The sequence below is a fragment of the Haliotis rufescens genome, unplaced genomic scaffold (assembly GCF_023055435.1).
Source record: "Haliotis rufescens isolate VD_foot unplaced genomic scaffold, xgHalRufe1.0.p SCAF_7, whole genome shotgun sequence".
NCBI lineage: Eukaryota > Metazoa > Mollusca > Gastropoda > Lepetellida > Haliotidae > Haliotis > Haliotis rufescens.
Genome location: NW_025964361.1, coordinates 37,595,461 through 37,621,093, shown reverse-complemented (window position 1 = coordinate 37,621,093; position 25,633 = coordinate 37,595,461). Strand labels below are relative to the sequence as shown.

At 41.5% G+C, this 25,633-nt stretch overlaps 2 protein-coding genes across 2 annotated transcripts; both read right to left on the bottom strand.

Annotated features, from left to right (window-relative positions):
* Window positions 1-952: 952 nt before the first annotated feature.
* Window positions 953-9,385, bottom strand: LOC124144144 (glycerophosphocholine cholinephosphodiesterase ENPP6-like). The gene is made up of 7 exons (XM_048388116.1): window positions 9,174-9,385; window positions 6,815-6,969; window positions 5,115-5,280; window positions 3,646-3,944; window positions 2,961-3,101; window positions 1,923-2,028; window positions 953-1,366 (listed from the first exon to the last, which is right to left on the bottom strand). The coding sequence occupies exons 1-7, from the start codon at window positions 9,319-9,321 to the stop codon at window positions 1,131-1,133; spliced, it is 1,251 nt and encodes a 416-aa protein (XP_048244073.1). The 5' UTR covers window positions 9,322-9,385; the 3' UTR covers window positions 953-1,130.
* Window positions 9,386-24,030: 14,645 nt separating this feature from the next.
* On the bottom strand, window positions 24,031-25,323 carry LOC124144150 (kremen protein 1-like). The gene is made up of 2 exons (XM_048387293.1): window positions 25,205-25,323; window positions 24,031-24,439 (listed from the first exon to the last, which is right to left on the bottom strand). The coding sequence occupies exons 1-2, from the start codon at window positions 25,298-25,300 to the stop codon at window positions 24,293-24,295; spliced, it is 243 nt and encodes an 80-aa protein (XP_048243250.1). The 5' UTR covers window positions 25,301-25,323; the 3' UTR covers window positions 24,031-24,292.
* Window positions 25,324-25,633: the final 310 nt, after the last annotated feature.

Genomic DNA, 25,633 nt, shown 5'->3' with positions numbered 1-25,633 from the left:
GTGTACATGAATATTCTAGTCCGATCTTTTATGCATGCACGAAGCAGCGAGCAACTTACCTGTGGTCAAATAACAGTGGTGACAGTATCTCACTGCCCTGTGGGAACATTTGCCAACGCTTTTCTGGGTGGGTCCAATGAATAAAAAAATAGTGCCACGGCACTGTAGCTCACCTTCGTATGCAGTTATATCTTCGACATTTAAAACAAAAGACGATTCGTGAAGATCGGGGGTAGAACAGGGCTTCAGCGACCCATGCTTGCTGTAAAAGGCGACTATGCTTGTCGTAAGAGGTTACTAATAGGATCGGGTGATCAGGCTCACTGACATGGTTGACGCATTTCATCGTATCCCAATTACGTGGATCGATGCTCATGATGTCAATCATTGGATTTTCTGGTCCAGACTCGATTATTTACGGATCACCGTCATATAGCTGGAATATTGCTGAAGGCGGCGTTAGACAACAAACAAACACACACTATTTTACATGTCATGGATGTATTGCTATCGAGCCATGGACAATAGCGATGCGTCGATGTTATTTCTCTTTCCAGAGCAGACAGTTGGCGGCGCACCGATCGCTTGATTAGCGGAACAAAATAAACACAATGTAACTCCATTAATATGGAGGTGAAGGTGACTTTATCAATTGAAACCCGATCAATATGACCGCCTCCGTGGTCTAGTGATAGAGCGGAATGTCCGGGGTTCGATCCCCGGCCGCTTCATACCAAAAGACGTTAAAAGATGGTACTGTTGTTACCCTGTCTGGCGCTCGACACTAAAGGGCTAAAACAAGGACTGGTCGTCTCGGAGTCAGTATATTGTGTCTGAGTGGGGTATTCATGTTAAACTGTGGCATGGTATCTCAGTGGGCTAGCACTATAAATCGGCATCAGTCCGGACTAGTACAAGCAGCCACACAAACACACACACGTACATGCACGTCGCTATATAAGTGCAATAATCTTGGACGCGACGTTAAACACAATTTTACCTCACCTCACCCGATCAATAATATAAGTGATGTTTACGAATGGGAAGAGTTGATTGTTACTATTTTCCTGATAAGTAAGTATTGGGAAATGGCCACAAAGCAAGTCCCCTCATGTGGATTGTACAAGTTGTCAATAATGTCGGCGATCACTGGTGTAACAGTAACACACGGTCACCAGCACACACGCAACTGCCGTCGATACAGCAACAGCTAAAGACGATGGAAAACCGGAAACGTCCGTGATCATGTGACGAACACGTGACCACGTGCCGTTGTGAGAACGAGGTTCAATATCCAGGATGTGGCACATGATCTGGTACAAGTCGACGTTGTGAAGCTGGTCGGCTGTAGCACCAGGAACAAAGCCTGCAAGCATTAAGAAATTGATGTTTAGATATAAATAAAACAAATTCTAGTTTATCCAAAGGTTTTCAGCAACCCATGCTTGCCGTAAAAGGCAACTATGATTGGCATAAGAGTGAGTGAGTATGGTTTTACGCCGCTTTTAGCAATATTCCAGCAATATCACGGCGGGGGACACCAGAAATGGGCTTCACACATTGTACCCATGTCGGGAATCGAACCCGGGTCTTCGGCGTGACGAGCTAACGCTTTAACCACTAGGCTACCCGACCGCCCGATTGGCATAAGAGGCGACTAACGGGATCGGTTGGTCAGGCTCGCTTACTTGGTTGATACATGTCATCGTATCTCAATTGTGTGGATCGATGCTCATGATGTCAATCACTGCATTGTCTGGCCCCGACTCGATTATTTACAGACCGCCGTCATATAGCTGGAATATTGCTTAGTGCGACGTTAAACAACAAACAAACAAAACTGTACATGTTTCGATTTGAAAATTTGATAATTGAAATATTTAAAAAAAAGATATATCAAGTGAATACGAAACAAGACCTACTTGGTCCAAATGCTGTGAAGATCCCTCTCATCTCCGAATGTACAGGGTCGTATCCGTGCTCTGCCTTGATGGGGCCCGTATCATAGTTGAAGAAACCAAAGTTTGGCTGAAAAACATATTGCCACATATCAATAAATATGGCAAGATCGAGTGTAATAATTTTCTGATATGTGCACAGGTGCATTTGACATTCTCAATGCTGATAGGTCAGTAGAAGCAATATGATATGACGCCATCCATTGTTCCTGACGCCAACAAATTGATAACATTACGTGATTTGAACAATAGGTCGACCTCAGTGAAATATCTGTAGGATAGACACTCTTTCTTAAAATGACAATGCGTAATATAAAGAATAATCTACAATGATACACATTGTGACATATCGTATATCCTTATCAAGACAATTTGTGAGAGGAGTTAATTACTGAGGGCTTCTCACCTCTGCGCAAGAAATACATAGGTGTAATAATGTTATACACCTGGGAACTCTCATGTGTGCTAAAGGCCTGACTTTATGTTGTTGAAAACTTAAGAAGTCGTATAATATAATATCTTGCCTCCTCACGAAGCTATCATAGCTCTACTTTAACTTAGCTTGTAAAATAATCGTAGCTTTTGCATATTAACAGAAATTAATGTGTTCATCAACTACCAAGGAAGTATTGACATGTTTTTTTACATCACATTCTACAATTAACTCCTCTCGACCCGTGAAAATCCGGGTAAGAATTGATCTTAAGCAACCCATGCTTGCCGTAAGGGGCGACTAACGGGATCGGGTGGTCAGGCTCGCTGACTTTGTTGATGCATGTCATCGCATCCCAATTGCGTAGATCGATGCTCATGATGTCGATTACTTGTCTGATCACTGGATTGTCTGGCCCAGACTCGATTATTTACAGACCGCCGTCATACAGCTGGAATATAAACAAGAAACAAACAAACAAACAAAATTTACTCCACTTATCTCAGTGATATTGCGGAATTTGCTTCCAAGACGATTGTGTCAATATCTCGCAAGCCGGAAGTGCCTACCGTTTCAATGTACCATCCGATTTTAGGAACCAATATCAATGGTGGAATTCGTTTGTGATTTTTGAAGCGCCATCTGTCGGGAATGTCGTCCTTCAGGAAGGCTGTGAAGTGAGGACTGTAGTCTTTCAAGGCGTCGTACACCTACGCGGTGTATTAAACAGTATAACTCAAGTCGTAGTAGTCACAAGCGTGCAATGTCTGGTTGTAATTCTTTCATATTACTAAACACGTAGTTATGGCATGAAGGATTAACTATAGTAATATAAAGGAATCGTTTTTTAACTTCTTTTGAGTAGTATGTTAACATAATGTGAGTGAGTGAGTTTAACGCCGCTTTTAACAGTATTCCAGTTATATCACGGCGTGTCAGCTTAATGTGGGAGGAAAGCCCAAAGTGATACAGGTCTTAGACGTTTACCACATCGATTAAACCCACGAGCACGGGTATGGTGCTGACAAACCTGGAAACATAATCGGGGTGAACCGGTATTCGAACCCACAATCATAGGTTTCTGGCGTGCCCAAGGGACGCAACTTTGCACAGCGAATCGCGACGCCTTAGAAGACTGGACCCCCGTGCCCCTATTCGAATGACCAAGAAGAGTTTAAATAGCGCCCCAGAACGAGCCTTGCTGAATGTATTCAGTTTTGTCTCCTGATGCTCTTCCCCATTCCAGGTACTCACTTCTTGTAGACAATCTTCTTTTGACCATATGTACACTTGAGAACCATATCCATTGACAATGGCGTCGACACATGACATCGGCATGACGTCACTCACGTTGACAACACGTGACGGAGATACGCTGGTCATTCCATGGTCAGAGAATATCATCACATCAACTTCGTTTTCCAATCCAGTTTCAGCAAACTTCGTGAGCATTCGAGAAAATTCTTCATCTACTTCGAGAATTGCCGAATTCAGCTTGCTTGAATTGGGGCCGTATCTATGTCCATGGTCGTCAATTTTCTCGTGATATACAGCTAAACATCAACATTACATATATATAAACAAAATTAAACACCAACACTGCAGGAGAATAATAGGAGGACATTTTGTTGTTAGTTCAAGACAAAAATAGAGTAGCGAGTGGATAGATGTTTTACGCTAAATCAGCAACTATTCAAGACAGCTATATCACAGCGGCCTACTAAAAATCCAGTCTGGTCCAGTCAAAGTTGTGGTTCATAATGAGGAACGTCCCACGCCGTCGGTAAACGATGATGCAAAGTCAACGAATCTGACCAATGCATCCCATTAAGACACAGCAAGCATTGGTCACCTGGGGCAGATTCCACGCCATCATCATCTACAGGGACAACATGGTAATAATGAAAGGTAGTCGGTAATATCAATTGATACGACCCTGACATCACAATCCGGTAGCTCTGACTGGACCTGGAAGGTATTGGTGAGTGAGTGAGTGAGTTAAGTTTAACGCCGCTTCGAACTCTAATCCAGTCATATCACGGCGGGTCAGCTTGGTGTGGGAGGAAAGCCCGAAATCGTGCACATTTTTACTGATCATACGTTTAAAACCCTGATTCAACAATATTGTGATCCTTGGCCATTCCCCTGTTTTTGTGTTTCGCAAAAGCAAATATAATTATTTAAATGGACCACCTAAAATCAGTGATGACATTTACGTCTATCACCACCATCGACCCGTGAATATCCGGTTAGAGAATAGATCTTCAGCAGCCCATGCTTGTCGTAAGAGGCCACTAACGGGATCGGGCGGTCTGGCTCGCTGACTTGGTTGATGCATGTCATCGTATCCCAATTGCGTGGATGGATTCTCATGAGTCAATCACTGGAATATCTGGTCCAGACTCGATTATTTACAGACCGCCGTCATATAGCTGCAATATTGCTGAGTGCGGCGTTAAACAAGACAAAACATATCACCACCATCACGTCTTTCTTCCTTCAACAGAAACCTGACAGCATGTGACTTTAACCGAACACAGTTCAAGGCGGTGTTAGCTCTGCACTCACTCACGCAGCTTAATCAGTACGACACAGTAACACCAAAATAATAGTGTTTATGAATTCCTCCAGAAATTAGACAAATGGGCACCAAGCCAATATGAGGACTACCGTACGTCCGACGACAAACTCGCCGTATGTTATACATCCGGGTAAGCGGTTACCTGCCAGATCTGTACTGTCGTTGAGAAACAGCTGCAGACTCTCGTCAAGGTCACGTTGAAGGTCAGCGATGGATGGGAGACCGTTATGTTCAACGCAGTACGTTGGTTGTCTCCCTTGAATCAGGACCTCGCATCCGAACCAGTGAAACATGTGTACCCTCTTGTTCTTGTAAACACAAAATGTAAACAGTTATATAAACTGCAGGTCAAAAGAAAGTATGCACCCTTGTTTGATGGTGGCTAAAAATGAAATCAATTCGATTGTTATGTATTTGATATAGTTATCATTGTGTTTTTGACTATGAGTTTTTCGGCGACTGTTTTCAGCCTGGTAACGTTTTGATAATATTTGTAATTTTGTGGACAAATCCAATTTTCAAGTGTTTACTTTCCTTTGCCCTGCAGTTTATTATACACAGTCAGATCAAAGAAACCCCGATAATAAAAGTGAATTTTCTATTCTACATACAAATCGCATAGCAACTGGTATGTGCATACGGCATCTAATATATACCACTCAACTTTTGATAGGGATAATCAGATATGAAAATGGAGTGGTATATATTCTTCCATCAATTTTGTCTCAATCCGGTACAAAATATACTAGTTCATGTTTAGTATGTTTGATATTATAACAAGGGTTTCCGTTTCATTTACTATTATCCTGTCTCATCTTAAACATGGGCGTTCTCGATTTTCTTTCAATTCATTGTATCTTGATGTATCACAGACACCCTTATAAAACAAGTCATGTGTGTTGGACCCGTGAAGGCCCGTGTTAGAATTGGTCTCCAGCAACCCACGATTGTCTTAAAAGGCGGCTATACTTGTCGTAAGAGGCGACTAACGGGACCGGGTGGTCAGGCTCGCTGAATTTGCTGCTGCATGTCATCGTATCCCAAATGTGTAGATCGATGCTCTTGGTGTCAATCCCTGGATTGTCTAGTCCAGGCACTACTGTTTACAGACTACCTACATATAGCCGGAATATTGCTGAGTGCGGCGTTAAACAAGAAACAAAAAAAAACCAAAAAAAAAACCAGTCGTGTGTAGAGACATTTTCAACTCTTGTTCATTTCGCATGATACCCTCAATGCCCCCCTCTTCGTTTCTCTTTCGCCGTTTTCTAACCCCTATGCTTCAAACATTTATTGCTTATCCAATCTAGAATCGCTAGAAACGCTATATATAGTTTGCTTTGCTTTTGTATCTGAGTACATTTAGTACCGTACGTCCTTTAATTTATGCTGTTTTGGGTCCCGTCAACATTAGCTCATTTCTTATAAGACCAATATACCACCAATCTATTAAGATAAATACCTTGGGCCCTTTCGCCACCATACCTTCGTTTCTGATGTGACGTCATTATCTCCATTTGATTTTCACTAAATTAGCACATAACTTCAATTGACTTGCCTTTGCATGCGTTTATGACGAGTGCCACTGACGTGGCGGGATATGCATACCTTTTTACGAACACTTGACATCATCACTATTTGATCATGATTCTTGAAGACATGCTCATGATATTTTCGCAATCGCACAATGGACTCTGCGTTTAGTTTAGATTTCTCATGTATATGTTTTAGCGTCGTGTTATTCGAATCAGACATAAAAAAAAGAAGCGAATGGGTCCAGGGTATTTAATATCAATAGATTGGAGTATAATACCCTGGATAATCGAGGATGAGAGTGCTGACCTGTCTGACGGCGCTGACCCACAGTGGTTCTGCCTCAGCGTACATGAAGGATCTGTCTTCCGGTGTAAGCTCTTTGTACCAAGGGGAATAGTACTTCCCGGTAGTGACGTCATACCACTCATTGCCAACAAAGCCGTGAGACTCCACGTATAGGCCTGTAACGAAATATTGATAAACATTTCATATAACAGTAACTGACGAAGCGTTACTAGGGTATCAATCATCGCTATGAAGCCGGTCTCACCAAGATTCATTTTCTGGCTGTCTTCACGCGGTGAAATCTTTGTCATGTGTAGAGTCTGTTTGCGGTATATTATGATGAATCTATTTATATCCGATACTCATGTTCGAGTTGTACTTCGTTTTAAAGCCCTGTATTTCAGCATATCTCATACGTACATGTATATGGTACTTGGTAACGTAATTAAGATATTCATAAAATATTACCTAAAATCAAACTCTTGGCCTTGCGGAATACTCGTTTAGAAAATCACGAATTCATTCTTTAAATACGACTGCCATATAAAAAATGACAATTAACTATATAGGTTTACTCATACACTTCAGCAGACTCGATTATTTACAGACCGCCGTCATATAGCTGGAATATTGCAGTGTGCGGCGTTAAACAACAAACAAACAAACACTTCAGTTGAAAGTCATGCGTCAGATGTTCTCTTTGATGAGGATAAAATCATCTCTCAGGGTCGCGTCTCAGTTAAGATTAAGTTGAGTGTAGACTCACCTGTTAACTATATTTACTGGTTAGTTAGACTCACCTGTTAACTATATATACTGGTTAGTTAGACTCTTCCGTTAACTATATATACTGGTTAGTTAGACACACCCGTTAACTAGATATACTGGTTAGTTAGACTCACCCGTTAACTATATATACTGGTTAGTTACACTCACCCGTTAACTAGATATACTGGTTAGTTAGACTCACCCGTTAACTAGATATACTGGTTAGTTAGACTCACCTGTTTACGAGCTCGTAAACACCCCTTATTTACCCCAATATCCCAAAGAATAACAAACTACCTAAATGAACACCAAATTAAAAATCTTAAACAAAACTGCAAACAATCAAATATCTTTACCCCTAAACTTAAAATACCCAAAATAGACACAACACTAGCTAGCCAAATAAATAAACAAACCGACCCAAACATAGCTAAAACTACCACACTAGCATACATACACGAAAATTGGCCAAATTGGTGTCACATTTACACGGACGGATCCTCAGATCCGACCTCCAAACACACAGGTTTCGGAGTCCATACCACACAACCAACTAAAACCACAAAATCCTTCCGACTCCCAAACAACCAATCAATATTCACGGCAGAACTAATGGGCATGGCCTCAGCCCTCCATAAACAAGAATCCAAAAAACACAAAAAAATCCTAATACTTACCGACTCCCTAAGTGGACTGCAAGCCCTCCAAAACAAAAATACCAAAAACCGACCTAAATTAATAAATCAAATACTTAAAAGCTCTAACGACCTAACTAAGGCAGGCAAACAAATAACCTTCTTGTGGATACCCGCCCACGTAGGAATATACGGTAATGAAAACGCCGATAAAGCAGCTAAACTATCCCTCAAAATCCCAGAAATAAGCTTAAACTTACCCATCTCAAAATCAGAAATTAAAAGTGTAAACAAGCAAAAAATCACAAAAAATGGCATAACCTATATCTAAACTCAAATAGCCAAATCAAAAAAGTGCTCAGCAAACCACTAACCAAACCAAAAATTCTCCATCCATCCAAAAAAATCGACAGAGTAATCACTAAACTCCAAACAGGACACACCAACCTAAATAACCACCTAAAAAAAATTAAAAAACACACTACAGGTAACTGCCAACACTGCAAAGAACCAGAAACCCCAGAACACACACTCATCCACTGCACACACTACCTAACACATCGAACCGCATTACAAACCACCCTCAATCTGAACAAGGCTCTAACTCTAGAAGCAATACTAAACCCACAAAATAAACTAGAAAACTTCAAGGCCTTAGGCGTATTCTTAATAAAAACGAAACTAATAAAACGCATCTAAAAACACAATAACCTACCAAATCAAAATCACATAAACAAACAAACATCCACCATACCCAGCTCCCTTAGTTCTCCTCCCCAATCCCATCGGCATCTATTCCAAATCTCAGAATTCCCAAATTCTATATAAGCAACCCCTAAAACCCCCCTCTTGGGTTGCACAGACCACCTTCTCCCCTTTCGGAAACACATTAAATGGCCTGGCCGGGCCCGTGTGCGAAATACGCATCAGTCGGAAAGCGCACGTTAAATCTCCAAAGTAAGTAAGTAAGTACTCACCTGTTAACAGTGTGTAGTGGTTAGGATAAGACACGGAAGGAAAGGCCGGTGTTAGTCCCCTTGCCCTAACGCCCTGATGAAATATCTTCTCAAAAGCTGGAAGCTGTAATCCTAGATCAAAGTAGTCCCAGCGGAACCCATCCAGCATAATCAGGAGTAACTTGCCGGAAGTTGTCACCTCAACGACGGATGTCAAGAGTAAGAGCGCGAAAACAATCTTCATCTTTTGACCTGAAGTAAGAAGCATAACCGATTTAGTATTATCATTCATACAGAGAAAACCTTAGAATATATTAGTTTAATAACAGAAATCGTGGTTAGACCACAACATATTGTTGGTATGGTTCTTTGGATTTATTTGAAAAATGGTCATCGAATAACTATGTTCATAAAACAGTAAATGTCAACACGGAGTCATATATTTGGCAAATATTTACAAAGAAACAAAATAACATAACCAGGGTAACTGATACACACATGTACACAGAAAGTCAACAAGGTAGATATGTTGGACCTAACAGTTATCATAAGATTTAACGACACTAGACACCTAGCTTGTTTTGTTTATATTGACCTGGGTGCCGTTGTACAAAGCGATCTTAGCGCTAAGGTGATCGTAACTCCCATACCTTAACACAGACTTACGACAGTCGAAGGGCTAAGGTTTTGTACAACAGCAACCTGTGTACTTCAGCCTACTTTGTTGGTTTGTTGTTTAACGACGCACTCAGAAATATTCCAGCTTTATGACGGCGGTCTCTAAATAATCGAGTCTGGACCAGATAATCCAGTGATTGACATCACGATCATCGATCTACGCAATTGGGATCGATTACATTCATCAACCAAGTCAGCGAGCCTGACCACCCGATCCCGTTAGTCGCCTTACGACAAGCATGGTCGCCTGTTACGACAAGCATGGGTTGCTGAAGATCTAGACCTATTCTACCCCGGATCTTCACGCGTCTGCACAAGTTGGAATGTATGATGTTTATTCGTTATATGTACGTGGTTTGGCTGAAACTTATTGATCCTAACTACGAAGGTTGTATAGAACGCCCTTAACAGGTTGCAGGTATACTCAGCGTCATTATTAAAGCCTCACCTATGTATTAAAGGGTGTCAAAATGAGCATATGCCAACAATCGTCAATAGGTTTTGAGAATGTGATTAACATGTATGTGAAGTATGTGAAGAACATGTATGTGAAGCATGTGAAGAACATGTATGTGAAGCATGTGAAGAACATGTATGTGAAGTATGTGAAGAACATGTATGTGAAGCATGTGAAGAACATGTATGTGAAGTATGTGAAGAATATGTATGTGAAGTATGTGAAGAACATGTATGTGAAGTATGTGAAGAACATGTATGTGAAGTATGTGAAGAATATGTATGTGAAGTATGTGAAGAACATGTATGTGAAGTATGTGAAGAACATGTATGTGAAGAACATGTATGTGAAGTATGTGAAGAATATGTATGTGAAGCATGTGAAGAACATGTATGTGAAGCATGTGAAGAACATGTATGTGAAGCATGTGAAGAACATGTATGTGAAGTATGTGAAGAACATGTATGTGAAGAACATGAATGTGAAGTATGTGAAGAATATGTATGTGAAGTATGTGAATAACATGTATGTGAAGTATGTGAAGAACATGTATGTGAAGTATATGAAGAACATGTATGTGAAGTATGTGAAGAACATGTATGTGAAGAACATGAATGTGAAGTATGTGAAGAATATGTATGTGAAGTATGTGAATAACATGTATGTGAAGTATGTGAAGAACATGTATGTGAAGCATGACTGTGAAGAACATGTTTGTGAAGCATGTGAAGAACATGCATGTGAAGTATGTGAAGAACATGTGTGTGAAGTATGTGAAGAACATGTATGTGAAGCATGTGAAGAACATGTATGTGAAGTATGTGAAGAACATGTATGTGAAGTATGTGAAGAACATGAATGTGAAGCATGTGAAGAAAATGTATGTGAAGTATGTGAAGAACATGTATGTGAAGCATGTGAAGAACATGTATGTGAAGTATGTGAAGAACATGTATGTGAAGTATGTGAAGTACATGTATGTGAAGTATGTGAAGAACATGAATGTGAAGCATGTGAAGAACATGTATGTGAAGTATGTGAAGAACATGTATGTGAAGTATGTGAAGAACATGTATGTGAAGCATGTGAAGAACATGTATGCGAAGTATGTGAAGAACATGTATGTGAAGTATGTAAAGAACATGTATGTGAAGTATGTGAAGAACATGTATGTGAAGTATGTGAAGAATATGAATCTGAAGTATGTGAAGAATATGTATGTGAAGTATGTGAAGAACATGTATGTGAAGTATGTGAAGAACATGTATGCGAAGTATGTGAAGAACATGTATGTGAAGCATGTGAAGAACATGTATGTGAAGTATGTGAAGAACATGTATGTGAAGTATGTGAAGAACATGTATGTGAAGTATGTGAAGAACATGTATGTGAAGAACATGTATGTGAAGCATGTGAAGAACATGTATGTGAAGTATATGAAGAACATATATGCGAAGTATGTGAAGAACATGTATGTGAAGAACATGAATGTGAAGTATGTGAAGAATATGTATGTGAAGTATGTGAATAACATGTATGTGAAGTAAGTGAAGAACATGTATGTGAAGCATGACTGTGAAGAACATGTTTGTGAAGCATGTGAAGAACATGCATGTGAAGTATGTGAAGAATATGTATGTGAAGTATGTGAAGAATATGTATTTGAAGTATGTGAAGAACATGTATGTGAAGTATGTGAAGAACATGTATGCGAAGTATGTGAAGAATATGTATTTGAAGTATGTGAAGAACATGTATGTGAAGTCTGTGAAGAATATGTATGTGAAGTATGTGAAGAACATGTATGTGAAGTATGTGAAGAACATGTATGTGAAGTATGTGAAGTATGTGAAAAACATGTATGTGAAGCATGTGAAGAACATGTATGTGAAGTATGTGAAGAACATGTATGTGAAGTATGTGAAGAACATGAATGTGAAGTATGTGAAGAACATGTATGTGAAGCATGTGAAGAACATGTATGTGAAGTATGTGAAGGACATGTATGTGAAGTATGTGAAGAACATGTATGTGAAGTATGTGAAGAACATGTATGCGAAGTATGTGAAGAACATGTATGTGAAGCATGTGAAGAACATGTATGTGAAGTATGTAAAGAACATGTATGTGAAGTATGTGAAGAACATGTATGTGAAGTATGTGAAGAACATGTATGTGAAGTATGTGAAAAACATGTATGTGAAGTATGTGAAGAATATGTATGTGAAGTATGTGAAGAACATGTATGTGAAGTATGTGAAGAACATGTATGTGAAGCATGTGAAGAACATGTATGTGAAGTATGTGAAGAACACGTATGTGAAGTATGTGAAGAACATGTATGTGAAGCATGTGAAGAACATGTATGTGAAGTATGTGAAGAACATATATGCGAAGTATGTGAAGAACATGTATGTGAAGTATGTGAAGAACATGTATGTGAAGTATGTGAAGAACATGTATGTGAAGTATGTGAAGAACATGTATGTGAAGTATGTGAAGAATATGAATGTGAAGTATGTGAAGAATATGTATGTGAAGCATGTGAAGAATATGTATGTGAAGTATGTGAAGAATATGAATGTGAAGTATGTGAAGAACATGTATGTGAAGCATGTGAAGAACATGTATGTGAAGTATGTGAAGAACATGTATGTGAAGTATGTGAAGAATATGAATGTGAAGTATGTGAAGAATATGTATGTGAAGCATGTGAAGAATATGTATGTGAAGTATGTGAAGAATATGAATGTGAAGTATGTGAAGAACATGTATGTGAAGCATGTGAAGAACATGTATGTGAAGTATGTGAAGAATATGAATTTGAAGTATGTGAAGAATATGAATGTGAAGTATGTGAAGAACATGTATGTGAAGTATGTGAAGAACATGTATGTGAAGTATGTGAAGAACATGTATGTGAAGTATGTGAAGAACATGTATGTGAAGTATGTGAAGAACATGTATGTGAAGTATGTAAAGAACATGTATGTGAAGCATGTGAAGAGCATGTGAAGAACATGTTGTTTGTGCCTTGTGTAACACTGGTTGGATGCTTTTATGAACCTGGATCCGGAAAAATGGACAACGACTATTAAAAACAATGGAAAGTGCCAGATTGAAGATGATGGAAAAAGCTACCCCAAAACACTCGCCTGAACGCAACCAGTGGTTCAGTCCATGCACAATACATGACAAGTAACGTCAATGTGGCATACAATGGTTCATTCCAGATGTAAATGAACTGCACTTTTAGAAGCTGAATACTTTTATCTTGTATTATATGCGTGACCCTTAAAAATAACGCTGAGTATGTATTAGGCTACATTTTACCCAAATACACAAGCAGGCTGCATATTTCTGCAGACATCAAAGTAACTGAGTATTCTCAACGTAATTTACCAATCTTTTGAAACTGCATATATCATTGAAGCCAACAAAGATATCTTACTCCTATAAGTAATTGACTTGTAGCCCTTTTAAACTTGTAAATGTGTTCTTTCGACAGTCTGACCAAATTTGGTAATAACTGCATCCGTAAACTAGTCTGGGCTCATGGTGGGGTGAAGAGGGGTTTAACGTCGCGTCAAAGATAAATGCACTTATATAACTCTATAACAAGTACCATATTTCAACGTCTTTTGGTATGACGCGACCCTAATAAAACAAGTCATTTGTGTCTTGGACCCGTGAAGGTCCGGGTTAGAATCGGTCTTTAGCAACCCTGTCGTAAGAGGTGACTAACGGGATCGGGTGGTCAGGTTCGCTGACTTAGTTGATGCATGTCATCGTATACCAATTGCGTAGATCGATGCTCATGATGTCAATCACTGGTCCAGACTCGATTATTCACATACCTCCGTCATGTAGCTTGAATATAGCCGAGTGCGGCGTTAAACAACAAACAAACAAACAGAAAATGAATTGAAACGGATCTACGACTTGAGGATTGAACGCTTCAACCCTACACACGGAAAAAGTGACTGGATGATATAAAACTGCTAAGGACACCAATACAAGGTGAATACAGCGGTTATGTCACCACCCATGTATCATTATGGGTACATCAACATTATCGCTTGGCATGGGTGTCTACAAGTACATCACGTTATACGTAATTACATAGAACAGCGCCACGGGCTCGTACCATGATATACATATATGTATATGTATATTAATTGTTTCTTTCCCGTTCATCTTATGGCAAATATCCCCTCTTGTGAGATTTTTGGAATCAATTTTATTCCGAACTATCCACGGAAATATATAATAAAGCCCTTACCAGTATTTAACAATATTTACGGCGATTAAGCAATGTTTGTATCACCACCTACCGTCAGTCGAAAGGAGCAAGCTGAGGTGTTTCGGTGGGAAGATATCGCACTATCAACACTGTGGCGTGTTAGTAAATGTATGCCTTTGTACCGTAGGTGATGTAAAGAGGATGCACTGAGGCCTAATTATTGACCAGCACGTGTGAAGTTATAAAAAAACCTTTGTTGTGAACAATTGCAAGTCATGGTGAAGCCGCAGAGTCCATTTCATCATTGTTATTGTTAGTTTTCATTTATCCCTAAAAAATCTGCCTTTGAGAATAATGTTTTCACCCGTATTAAACTCTGGGTTTCTAGCTGACCTATATAGTGCTGCAATCTGTGAGTGAGTGAGTGAGTTGGTTATACCGTCGCTTGTAACAGTACTACAGTTACATCCCGATGTTCGTAATGTGCGAGGAAAGTCAGAATTCGTGCCAGAAGTTTCCACTCAGATGAACCCATGAGCAGATGTATGATGCTGGCAATCCAAGAATCACAATCAAGGCGCCTGTGTGGTGTCTGTCATTGCTATCTATGACCTGGATAGCTGTGTGTCATCGTGATCCGACAGCCGGGAGCGTTACACATGTTATCAACTGAAGGCTTAATGCTATGAGGTGGATACAAATAAGACGATTATGAATGAAGAGTACGATTGCTCGTTGTACCAGGGTGACCCAATGTATCGTTAATAAGATCGAATGACCGTTGGTACAGGCGTTCAGTGATCTTTGATATGTGTCCCCTATGATACTGAGTTGTCTTTGATATGTGTCCCCTATGATACTGAGTTGTCTTTGATATGTGTCACGTATGATCTTGAGCTGGCTTTTATATGTGTCCCCTGTGATATTGATTTGGCTTTGATATGTGTCCCCAATGATATTGAGTTGTCTTTGATATGTGTCCCCTGTGATATTGAGTTGTCTTTGATCTGTGTCCCTGTGATATTGAGTTGTCTTTGATATGTGTCCCCTGTGATATTGATTTGGCTTTGATATGTGTCCCCAATGATATTGAGTTGTCTTTGATATGTGTCCCCTGTGATATTGATTTGGCTTTGATATGTGTCCCCAATGATATTGAGTTGTCTTTGATATGTGTCCCCTGTGATATTGAGTTGTCTTTGATATGTGTCCCCTATGATATTGAGTTGTCTTTGATATGTGTCCCCTATGATATTGAATTGTCTTTGATATGTGTCCCCTATGATATTGAGTTGTTTTTGATATGTGTCCCCTATGATATTGATTTGTCTTTGATATGTGTCCCCTATAATATTGATTTGGCTTTGATATGTGTCCCCTGTGATATTGAGTTGTCTTTGATATGTGTCCCCTATGATATTGAGTTGTCTTTAATATGTGTCCCCTATGATATTGAGTTGTCTTTGATATGTGTCCCCTATGATATTGAGTTGTTTTTGATATGTGTCCCCTATGATATGGATTTGTGTTTGATATGTGTCCCCTGTGATATTGAGTTGTCTTTGATATGTGTCCCCTGTGATATTGAGTTGTCTTTGGTATGTGTCCCCAATGATATTGAGTTGTCTTTGATATGTGTGCCCTGTGATATTGAGTTGTCTTTGATATGTGTCCCCAATGATATTGAGTTGTCTTTAATATATGTCCCCTATGATATTGAGTTGTTTTTTGATATGTGTCCCCTGTGATATTTAGTTGTCTTTGGTATGTGTCCCCAATGATATTGAGTTGTCTTTGATATGTGTCCCCAATGATATTGAGTTGTCTTTGATATATGTCCCCTATGATATTGAGTTGTTTTTGATATGTGTCCCCTGTGATATTGAGTTGTCTTTGGTATGTGTCCCCAATGATATTGAGTTGTCTTTGATATGTGTCCCCTATGATATTGAGTTGTCTTTGGTATGTGTCCCCAATGATATTGAGTTGTCTTTGATATATGTCCCCTATGATATTGAGTTGTTTTTGATATGTGTCCCCTGTGATATTGAGTTGTCTTTGGTATGTGTCCCCAATGATATTGAGTTGTCTTTGATATGTGTCCCCACTGATATTGAGTTGTGTTTGATATATGTCCCCTATGATATTGAGTTGTCTTTGATATGTGTCCCCTGTGATGTTGAGTTGTCTTTGGTATGTGTCCCCAATGATATTGAGTTGTCTTTGATATGTGTCCCCTATGATATTGAGTTGTCTTTGATATGTGTCCCCTGTGATATTGAGTTGTCTTTGATATGTGTCCCCTATGATATTGAGTTGTCTTTGATATGTGTCCCCTGTGATATTGAGTTGTTTTTGATATGTGTCCCCAATGATATTGAGTTGTCTTTGATATGTGTCCCCAATGATATTGAATTGTCTTTGATATATGTCCCCTATGATATTGAGTTGTTTTTGATATGTGTCCCCTATGATACTGAGTTGTCTTTGATATGTGTCCCTGTGATATTGAGTTGCCTTTGATATGTGTCCCCTGTGATATTGAGTTGTCTTTGATATGTGTCCCCTATGATATTGAGTTGTCTTTGATATGTGTCCCTGTGATATTGAGGTGTCTTTGGTATGTGTCCCCAATGATATTGAGTTGTCTTTGATTTGTGTCCCCTATAATATTGAGTTGTTTTTTATATGTGTCCCCTATAATATTGAGTTGGCTTTGATATGTGTCCCCTATAATATTGAGTTGGCTTTGATGTGTGCCCCCTATAATATGGAGTTGACTTTGAAATGTGTCCCCTATAATATTGAGTTGTTTTTGTTATGTGTCCCCAATGATATTGAGTTGTCTTTGGTATGTGTCCCCAATGATATTGAGTTGACTTTGATATGTGTCCCCTATAATATTGAGTTGTTTTTGTTATGTGTCCCCAATGATATTGAGTTGTCTTTGGTATGTGTCCCCAATGATATTGAGTTGTCTTTGATATGTGTCCCCAATGATATTGAGTTGTCTTTGGTATGTGTCCCCAATGATATTGAGTTGTCTTTGATATGTGTCCCCAATGATATTGAGTTGTGTTTGATATGTGTCCCTGTGATATTGAGTTGTCTTTGGTATGTGTCCCCTGTGATATTGAGTTGTCTTTGATATGTGTCCCTGTGATATTGAGTTGTCTTTGGTATGTGTCCCCAATGATATTGAGTTGTCTTTGATTTCTGTCCCCTATGATATTGAGTTGTCTTTGATATGTGTCCCTGTGATATTGAGTTGTTTTTTATATGTGTCCCCTATAATATTGAGTTGTTTTTGATATGTGTCTCCTATAATATTGAGTTGGCTTTGATATGTGTCCCCTATAATATTGAGTTGGCTTTGATATGTGCCCCCTATAATATTGAGTTGACTTTGATATGTGTCCCCTATGATATTGAGTTGTTTTTGATATGTGTCCCCAATGATATTGAGTTGTCTTTGGTATGTGTCCCCAATGATATTGAGTTGTCTTTGATATGTGTCCCCTGTGATATTGAGTTGTCTTCGATATGTGTCCCCAATGATATTGAGTTGTCTTTGATATATGTCCCCTATGATATTGAGTTGTTTTTGATATGTGTCCCCTGTGATATTGAGTTGTCTTTGGTATGTGTCCCCAATGATATTGAGTTGTCTTTGGTATGTGTCCCCAATGATATTGAGTTGTCTTTGATATGTGTGCCCTATGATATTGAGTTGTTTTTGATATGTGTCCCCAATGATATTGAGTTGTCTTTGGTATGTGTCCCCAATGATATTGAGTTGTCTTTGATATGTGTCCCCTGTGATATTGAGTTGTCTTTGATATGTGTCCCCTATGGTATTGAGTTGTCTTTGATATGTGTCCCCAATGATATTGAGTTGTCTTTGATATGTGTCCCCTATGATATTGAGTTGTCTTTGATATGTGTCCCCTGTGATATTGAGTTGTCTTTGATATGTGTCCCCTATGATATTGAGTTGTGTTTGATATGTGTCCCTGTGATATTGAGTTGTCTTTGGTATGTGTCCCCTATGATATTGAGTTGTGTTTGATATGTGTCCCTGTGATATTGAGTTGTCTTTGATTTCTGTCCCCTATGATATTGAGTTGTGTTTGATATGTGTCCCTGTGATATTGAGTTGTCTTTGGTATGTGTCCCCAATGATATTGAGTTGTCTTTGATTTCTGTCCCCTATGATATTGAGTTGTGTTTGATATGTGTCCCTGTGATATTGAGTTGTCTTTGGTATGTGTCCCCTATGATATTGAGTTGTGTTTGATATGTGTCCCTGTGATATTGAGTTGTCTTTGGTATGTGTCCCCAATGATATTGAGTTGTCTTTGATTTCTGTCCCCTATGATATTGAGTTGTGTTTGATATGTGTCCCTGTGATATTGAGTTGTCTTTGGTATGTGTCCCCAATGATATTGAGTTGTCTTTGATTTCTGTCCCCTATGATATTGTGTTGTGTTTGATATGTGTCCCTGTGATATTGAGTTGTCTTTGGTATGTGTCCCCAATGATATTGAGTTGTCTTTGATTTCTGTCCCCTATGATATTGAGTTGTCTTTGATATGTGTCCCCTATAATATTGAGTTGGCTTTGATATGTGCCCCCTATAATTTTGAGTTGTCTTTGATCTGTGTCCTTGTGATATTGAGTTGTCTTTGATATGTGTCCCCTGTGATATTGAGTTGTCTTTGATATGTGTCCCCTATGATATTGAGTTGTTTTTGATATGTGTCCCCTATGATATTGAGTTGTCTTTGATATGTGTCCCCTATGATATTGAGTTGCCTTTGATATGTGTCCCCTATGATATTGAGTTGTCTTTGATATGTGTCCCCTATGATATTGAGTTGTCTTTGATATGTGTCCCCTATGATATTGAGTTGTCTTTGATATGTGTCCCCTATGATACTGAGTTGTTTTTGATCTGTGTCACGTATGATCTTGAGCTGGCTTTGATATGTGTCCCCTGTGATATTGAGAGCTGTAGCTCTTAATCCCATATAACTACACCCAGGGTGAGGGCACAGTGGGGCTTTCCAATTTAGTTATAAACTGAAATTCGGAAGGATAAAGGGGATAATGGCTGGGGGCTTATAGTCAGTTCCTGACGGGTGAACGCTAGTCAGCTTAAAGCTTAGAAGTTGAAGATAGCATTTGACAGTTGAATTTAGAGTGAACACCTATCACCTGGTTGTGTTGTGGTTAGTATTAACTTTCTTGAAGTGACTAGGTATATTGAGATCAAGTTACGAAGTGTTGGTCAGAACCGCAACCTTGCTGCTGCCGACACCTGGTACTGCGATGGAACATTCCTATCCTGCCTGCCCTTTACCACCAACTGTATACGATCAATGCCTTTGTAGAGGGAGAGATGTTCCCGCGCGTATATATGCACTACTACCCGACGAGAAGGGAAACAAAGTACACCAAGAGTTTTTAAGCCGTCCGTGACCAACTACCAGCTGATCTACAACCGCGTTCCGTTTTTAAGGACTTCAAACAAGCGGCTTAGAATGGTGTCAGAGCAATCTTTCCTACAACAGAAGTGAAAGTTTTTTCTCTCCAATATTCCCAGTGCCTTTGGCGCCAGCCTCAGCTGTTAGGCCTCCAGTCCCCGTACAAGGAGACGTGCAGCCACGTTGCCATTAGCAACTGTACGTTTTGAGGATGCCTGGTGGACCAACATGGACCTGGTGGAAAATGGACCAACACATGTCCATCAAGTTGTCAAGTTTGCGGACTACGTCACTGAACAATGGGTGGACGGTCCTTTCCCCCAGTCATCCTTCAACCATTATATTATTTTTCATACAAACTAAATCTGATGTCTGGTATGGTCAGGAGATGGAACAGACTATACTTTAATCCCCCAGTGTTCAGCCAATTTACACCTGTGTTACATGTGACTGCATTTGAGCTGAAAAAATGAGGTTTTGAGCTAGCTGGGAACTAACCAAACAATTACGACACAAGCCTTTCCTTCCTACTTTCTATTTTCAGGAAACAGCAGTCCGTTGGTGGGTGTGGACAAATTGTTTTCGGTTTATAAAGACATAAACGCCCAAACAATTCTTGATCATCAGCCAAACAAATATGGAATCATATTTTTGGTTCGCAGCAAATATTATTGATGCTGTATTTGTCCTCTTCCTTCTTCCTTCTTAGGAAACTTAGGAAGGATGTATATGGCCGTTACCGTAGCAACCTGCCAAACAATGCACTACTGTATAGACTGGAACCAATCACACCATTGTTTCATTATATCTCTGTATAACTTATTTATAATGTGATGCGCCTGGTTAATACAAAGATTTTATTCACCAGCTCATGAATTGCGCAATACAAAGTTGAAGTTTTACAAGTAAATAGTTGCATAGTGACCAACAAATATTGTCTAATTGATGCCAAACCACTTCGCCTTCCAGCAAGGCAATATTGACTGCAGGGAAGAACCGTTCTTGCTAAATCAATGGGTGTTACTGTGTTTGTTTTCAAAGTTGCAGGTGAAGTTAACATTGAAGATCTATTCAAAAATATTCGCAACATATATTATTTACAGATAACCTTATTGTGTTAGTTTGATCACACACCAAAGAGATTGCCATCTTTTGCACTGATAAATAATGACTCAGTTACTATCAACATCAGCTGTACTCGTGAGGGGAACAAAGGGGCTTCCACGCGGATAAAAACGGCTGTGTCATCAAATGGATTTTTTAATTTCTGAAGAGGAGTGGCAGCAGGAGGTGATGGGACTTTTTGACATAAACAGGCTATTATCGGGCTACTGTTTCAAAGCATACAATCTTTCTTTCTGAAATGAGCTGAACATTTATATATCTGTGCAAAACACATTTCTTTCAGGATATTTCTGTCAAATATCAAATAGTCGGTCTCCTACATTTTGCATAATGGTCAGTGCGGCGTGGTAGCCTAGTGGTTATAGGTTTCACTCGTGACGCCCAAGCCTGGGTTCAAATCTTCACGTGGGGACAATGTGTGAAAAACATTTCACACATTTGCCAGTAATAACGTTAAAGGTGACGTAAAACAAAACTCACTCACTATAATGGCGGCTACAATGTAAAGGAGTCTTGGGGTATGTCGGACCATAAACATGGAAGGGCAAGAAGTTCCCGCAGCGAAACACATGCTCAGTAAGACAGGCGATCATCCCTCCAGTTTAGCCCACTTCCTGCCCCCAGTCTCCTCTCCACTTTAGCCCCCTTCCTGCCCCCTCTCCTCCCTCCACTTTAGCCCCCTTTCTGCCCCCTCTCTCCCCTACACTTTAACCCCCTTCCTGCCCCTCTCTCCCCTCCACTTAAGCCCCTTCCTGCCCCTCTCTCCCCTCCTCTTTAGCCCACTTCATGCCCCCACTACCCCCTCAACTTTAGCCCACCTCTTGCCCCCTCTCTCCCCTCCACTTAACCCCCCTTCCTGCCCCTCTCTCCCTCCACTTTTGCCTACGTCCTGTCCCTCTATCCCTCCACTTTATCCCCCTTCCTGCCCCAGTCTCCCCTCCACTTTATCCCCTTCCTGCCCCCTCTCTCCCCTACACTTTAACCCCCTTCCTGCCCCCTCTCTCCCCTCAACTTTAACCCACTTCCTGCCCCCTCTCTCCCCTCCACTTTAGAGCACTTCCTGCCCCAGTCTCCCCTCCACTTTAGCCCACTTCCTGCCCCCTCTTTCCCCTACACTTTATCCCCCTTCCTGCCCCCTCTCTCCCCTCCACTTTAACCCACTTCCTGCCCCCTCTCTCCCCTCCACTTTAGCCCACTTCCTGCCCCTTCTCTCCCCTCCACTTTAGCCCACTTCCTGCCCCCTCTCTCCCCTCCAGTTTAGCCAACTTCCTGCCCCAGTCTCCCCTCCACTTTAGCCCACTTCCTGCCCCAGTCTCCCCTCCACTTTAGCCCACTTCCTGCCCCACTCTCCCCTCCACTTTAGCCCACTTCCTGCCCCCTCTCTCCCCTCCACTTTAGCCCCCTTCCTGCCCCCTCTCTCCCTTCACTTTAACCCCCTTCCTGCCCCAGTCTCCCCACCACTTTATCCCCCTTCCTGCCCCCTCTCTCCCCTCCACTTTAGCCCACTTCCTGCCCCCTCTCTCCCCTCCACTTTAGCCCCCTTCCTGCCCCCTCTCTCCCCTCCACTTTAACCCACTTCCTGCCCCCTCTCTCCCCTCCACTTTAGCCCACTTCCTGCCCCCTCTCTCCCCTCTACTTTAGCCCCCCTTCCTGCCCCCTCTCTCCCCTCCACTTTAGCCCCCTTCCTGCCCCCTCTCTCCCCTACACTTTAACCCACTTCCTGCCCCCTCTCTCCCCTCCACTTTAGCCCACTTCCTGCCCCCTCTCTCCCCTCCACTTTAGCCCACTTCCTGCCCCCTCTCTCCCCTCCACTTTAGCCACCTTCCTGCCCCAGTCTCCCCTACACTTTAGCCCACTTCCTGCCCCCTCTCTCCCCTACACTTTAACCCCCTTCCTGCCCCCTCTCTCCCCTCAACTTTAACCCACTTCCTGCCCCCTCTCTCCCCTCCATTTTAGCCCACTTCCTGCCCCTCTCTTTCCCCTACACTTTATCCCCCTTCCTGCCCCCTCTCTCCCCTACACTTTATCCCACTTCCTGCCCCCTCTCTCCCCTCCACTTTAGCCACCTTCCTGCCCCAGTCTCCCCTGCACTTTAGCCCACTTCCTGCCCCCTCTTTCCCCTACACTTTATCCCCCTTCCTGCCCCCTCTCTCCCCTACACTTTAACCCACTTCCTGCCCCCTCTCTCCCCTCCACTTTAGCCCACTTCCTGCCCCTTCTCTCCCCTCCACTTTAGCCCCCTTCCTGCCCCCTCTCTCCCCTCCAGTTTAGCCAACTTCCTGCCCCAGTCTCCCCTCCACTTTAGCCCACTTCCTGCCCTTCTCTCCCCTCCACTTTAGCCCACTTCCTGCCCCCTCTCTCCCCTCCACTTTAGCCCACTTCCTGCCCCCTCTCTCCCCTCCACTTTAGCCCCCTTCCTGCCCCCTCTCTCCCCTCCACTTTAGCCCCCTTCCTGCCCCCTCTCTCCCCTCTACTTTAGCCCCCCTTCCTGCCCCCTCTCTCCCCTCCACTTTAGCCCCCTTCCTGCCCCCTCTCTCCCCTACACTTTAACCCACTTCCTGCCCCCTCTCTCCCTCCACTTTAGCCCACTTCCTGCCCCCTCTCTCCCCTCCACTTTAGCCCACTTCCTGCCCCCTCTCTCCCCTCCACTTTAGCCACCTTCCTGCCCCAGTCTCCCCTACACTTTAGCCCACTCCCTGCCCCCTCTAGATCCCTTACTTTATTCTATCACCCAATCTATCCCCATCCTGCCCCTTCCACACACACCGATTCTCCTCTACTCTTGCCAACTTCCTGCCCCCTCTCACCTAAACTCTAACCCCCTCCCTGCCCTCTCTTACCTAAACTCTGCCCCCCCCCCCCCCCCCCCCCCCCCCCCTTGCTGCCCCTCTCTCCCTTCCTTCTTGTCCCCCAAACCCCTGCCTAGATATGGCGGCGGTGTGGTGGCCTAGTGGCTAAAGCGTTCGCTTCTCCGCATGATTACAACGTGTGAAGCCCATTTCTGGTGTGATGCGATGTGCTGAAATACTGCTAAAAGTGGCGTAATCCATTCTCGCTCAATATTACATGTGCGATAATACATATATACCACTCTAACATTTAAAGATATCTAAACATAAGTATTCCCCCACGATTAACATCAACTAACATGTCAACGACATCTGAACATTGACAGTCTCCACACGCCTCCACACATCTGTTGTGGATTCCCTGTACATGGCGTGTTACACTCGGACTCGGCCTTCTTTGGGTACACGGACTCATCATAGGAGTCGCCACAGAAGCAGTGTCTGTAGTGCTGAAAGGGAAAAAAAGTTTAGTTCTGGATATGAAATATAAATAAAATAAAATCAGTTCGTTATATCCGAGGTGTGTTACTCACATGAATAAAAAACATTTATGATAAAAACTATATTTAAAAGTTAAGTGATGATTAAATGGACAGTAAGTGAGTGAGTGAGTGTGGTTTTAGGCCCCATTTAGCAATATTCGAGCAATATCATGGCGAGTGACGCCAGAAATGGGATTCACACATTGTACCTTCGTGGGGAATTGAGCCCGGGCCTTCGAGTTATTTGATTTCCATTTCACTAATACAATTTTAAAAATGAGTCAAATAACAATACGTCATATATTATTCAGGAGGGGGTATGGGTGGTCCAGTAGTCTTAGGCGGAGAGTTATGTCCCTTTGGTGCGCCACAACCTATGATCGTATGTTCGAATCCAGGGTATCCGTGGCTATGTAACTAGGTTTGTCAGCACTATACCCATGCCTGTGGACGTCTCAAACGTGTTTAATGTCCAAAACCTGCATTACCTAGGGATTTCCTCCCACATCAAGCTGACTCGCCTTAATACAACTGACACCCGTGAAGATCATAATGTTTTGAAATGTTGTGCTAACAGAAGGGAGTGCAGCTAGACTAGATAGCGTTATTTGCAAGGATATGTCTTCAGTTCATCAGACAAATTTGAGAGTCTGGCCAAGAGATGAGCAGCTTTTTAAGTGAGCGGATGTCAATTGGCAAAATGTTGCCATAGTGGTTTTCAGTAAGACGTACCTCGAGACCAGCAAAGGTATGGTTGCCCCCTCTGCATTTCGTCATGCACCATTCCAGAGTCATAACATCACTTTCCACCCAGATGTCCTTTATCATTCTGTTGTTGTCATCCAAATAGCATCCCATGTACTTGCAACCTAAAATCATATCGACGCAGTGAAACATTTAAAATGTTGTCTTATTTTGAGGAAATCGAGTCTTACATTTCGATAACTACATTTTTCTTTAGAAACTCGAACTCATCAGAGCACGTCGCGACACGTTTGGTTTGAGCAGCAATCACGACCTTGTCGCTATGATCATTATTTATATTGAAATAAAACCTTTAAAGATCTTGGTAAAGTCATGCCGAAAATACATGAAGACGAATGCATGTACATCAATCAAAAACAACAGAAGCAATGATTTTTAGGGAAATTGTTCCTACGG

Bases quoted from the DNA above. Each gene is read 5' to 3' on its own strand.
- LOC124144150 (XM_048387293.1), bottom strand. From the start codon at position 25,300: ATGATAAAGGACATCTGGGTGGAAAGTGATGTTATGACTCTGGAATGG. The intron at 24,440-25,204 runs GTACGTCTTACT...TTTCCCTTTCAG, and splicing joins ATACCTTTGCTGGTCTCGAG to CACTACAGACACTGCTTCTG.
- LOC124144144 (XM_048388116.1), bottom strand. From the start codon at position 9,321: ATGCTGGATGGGTTCCGCTGGGACTACTTTGATCTAGGATTACAGCTT. The intron at 3,945-5,114 runs GTAACCGCTTAC...GTTGATGTTTAG, and splicing joins CGACAGTACAGATCTGGCAG to CTGTATATCACGAGAAAATT. The intron at 1,367-1,922 runs GTAGGTCTTGTT...TAATGCTTGCAG, and splicing joins CTTCACAGCATTTGGACCAA to GCTTTGTTCCTGGTGCTACA.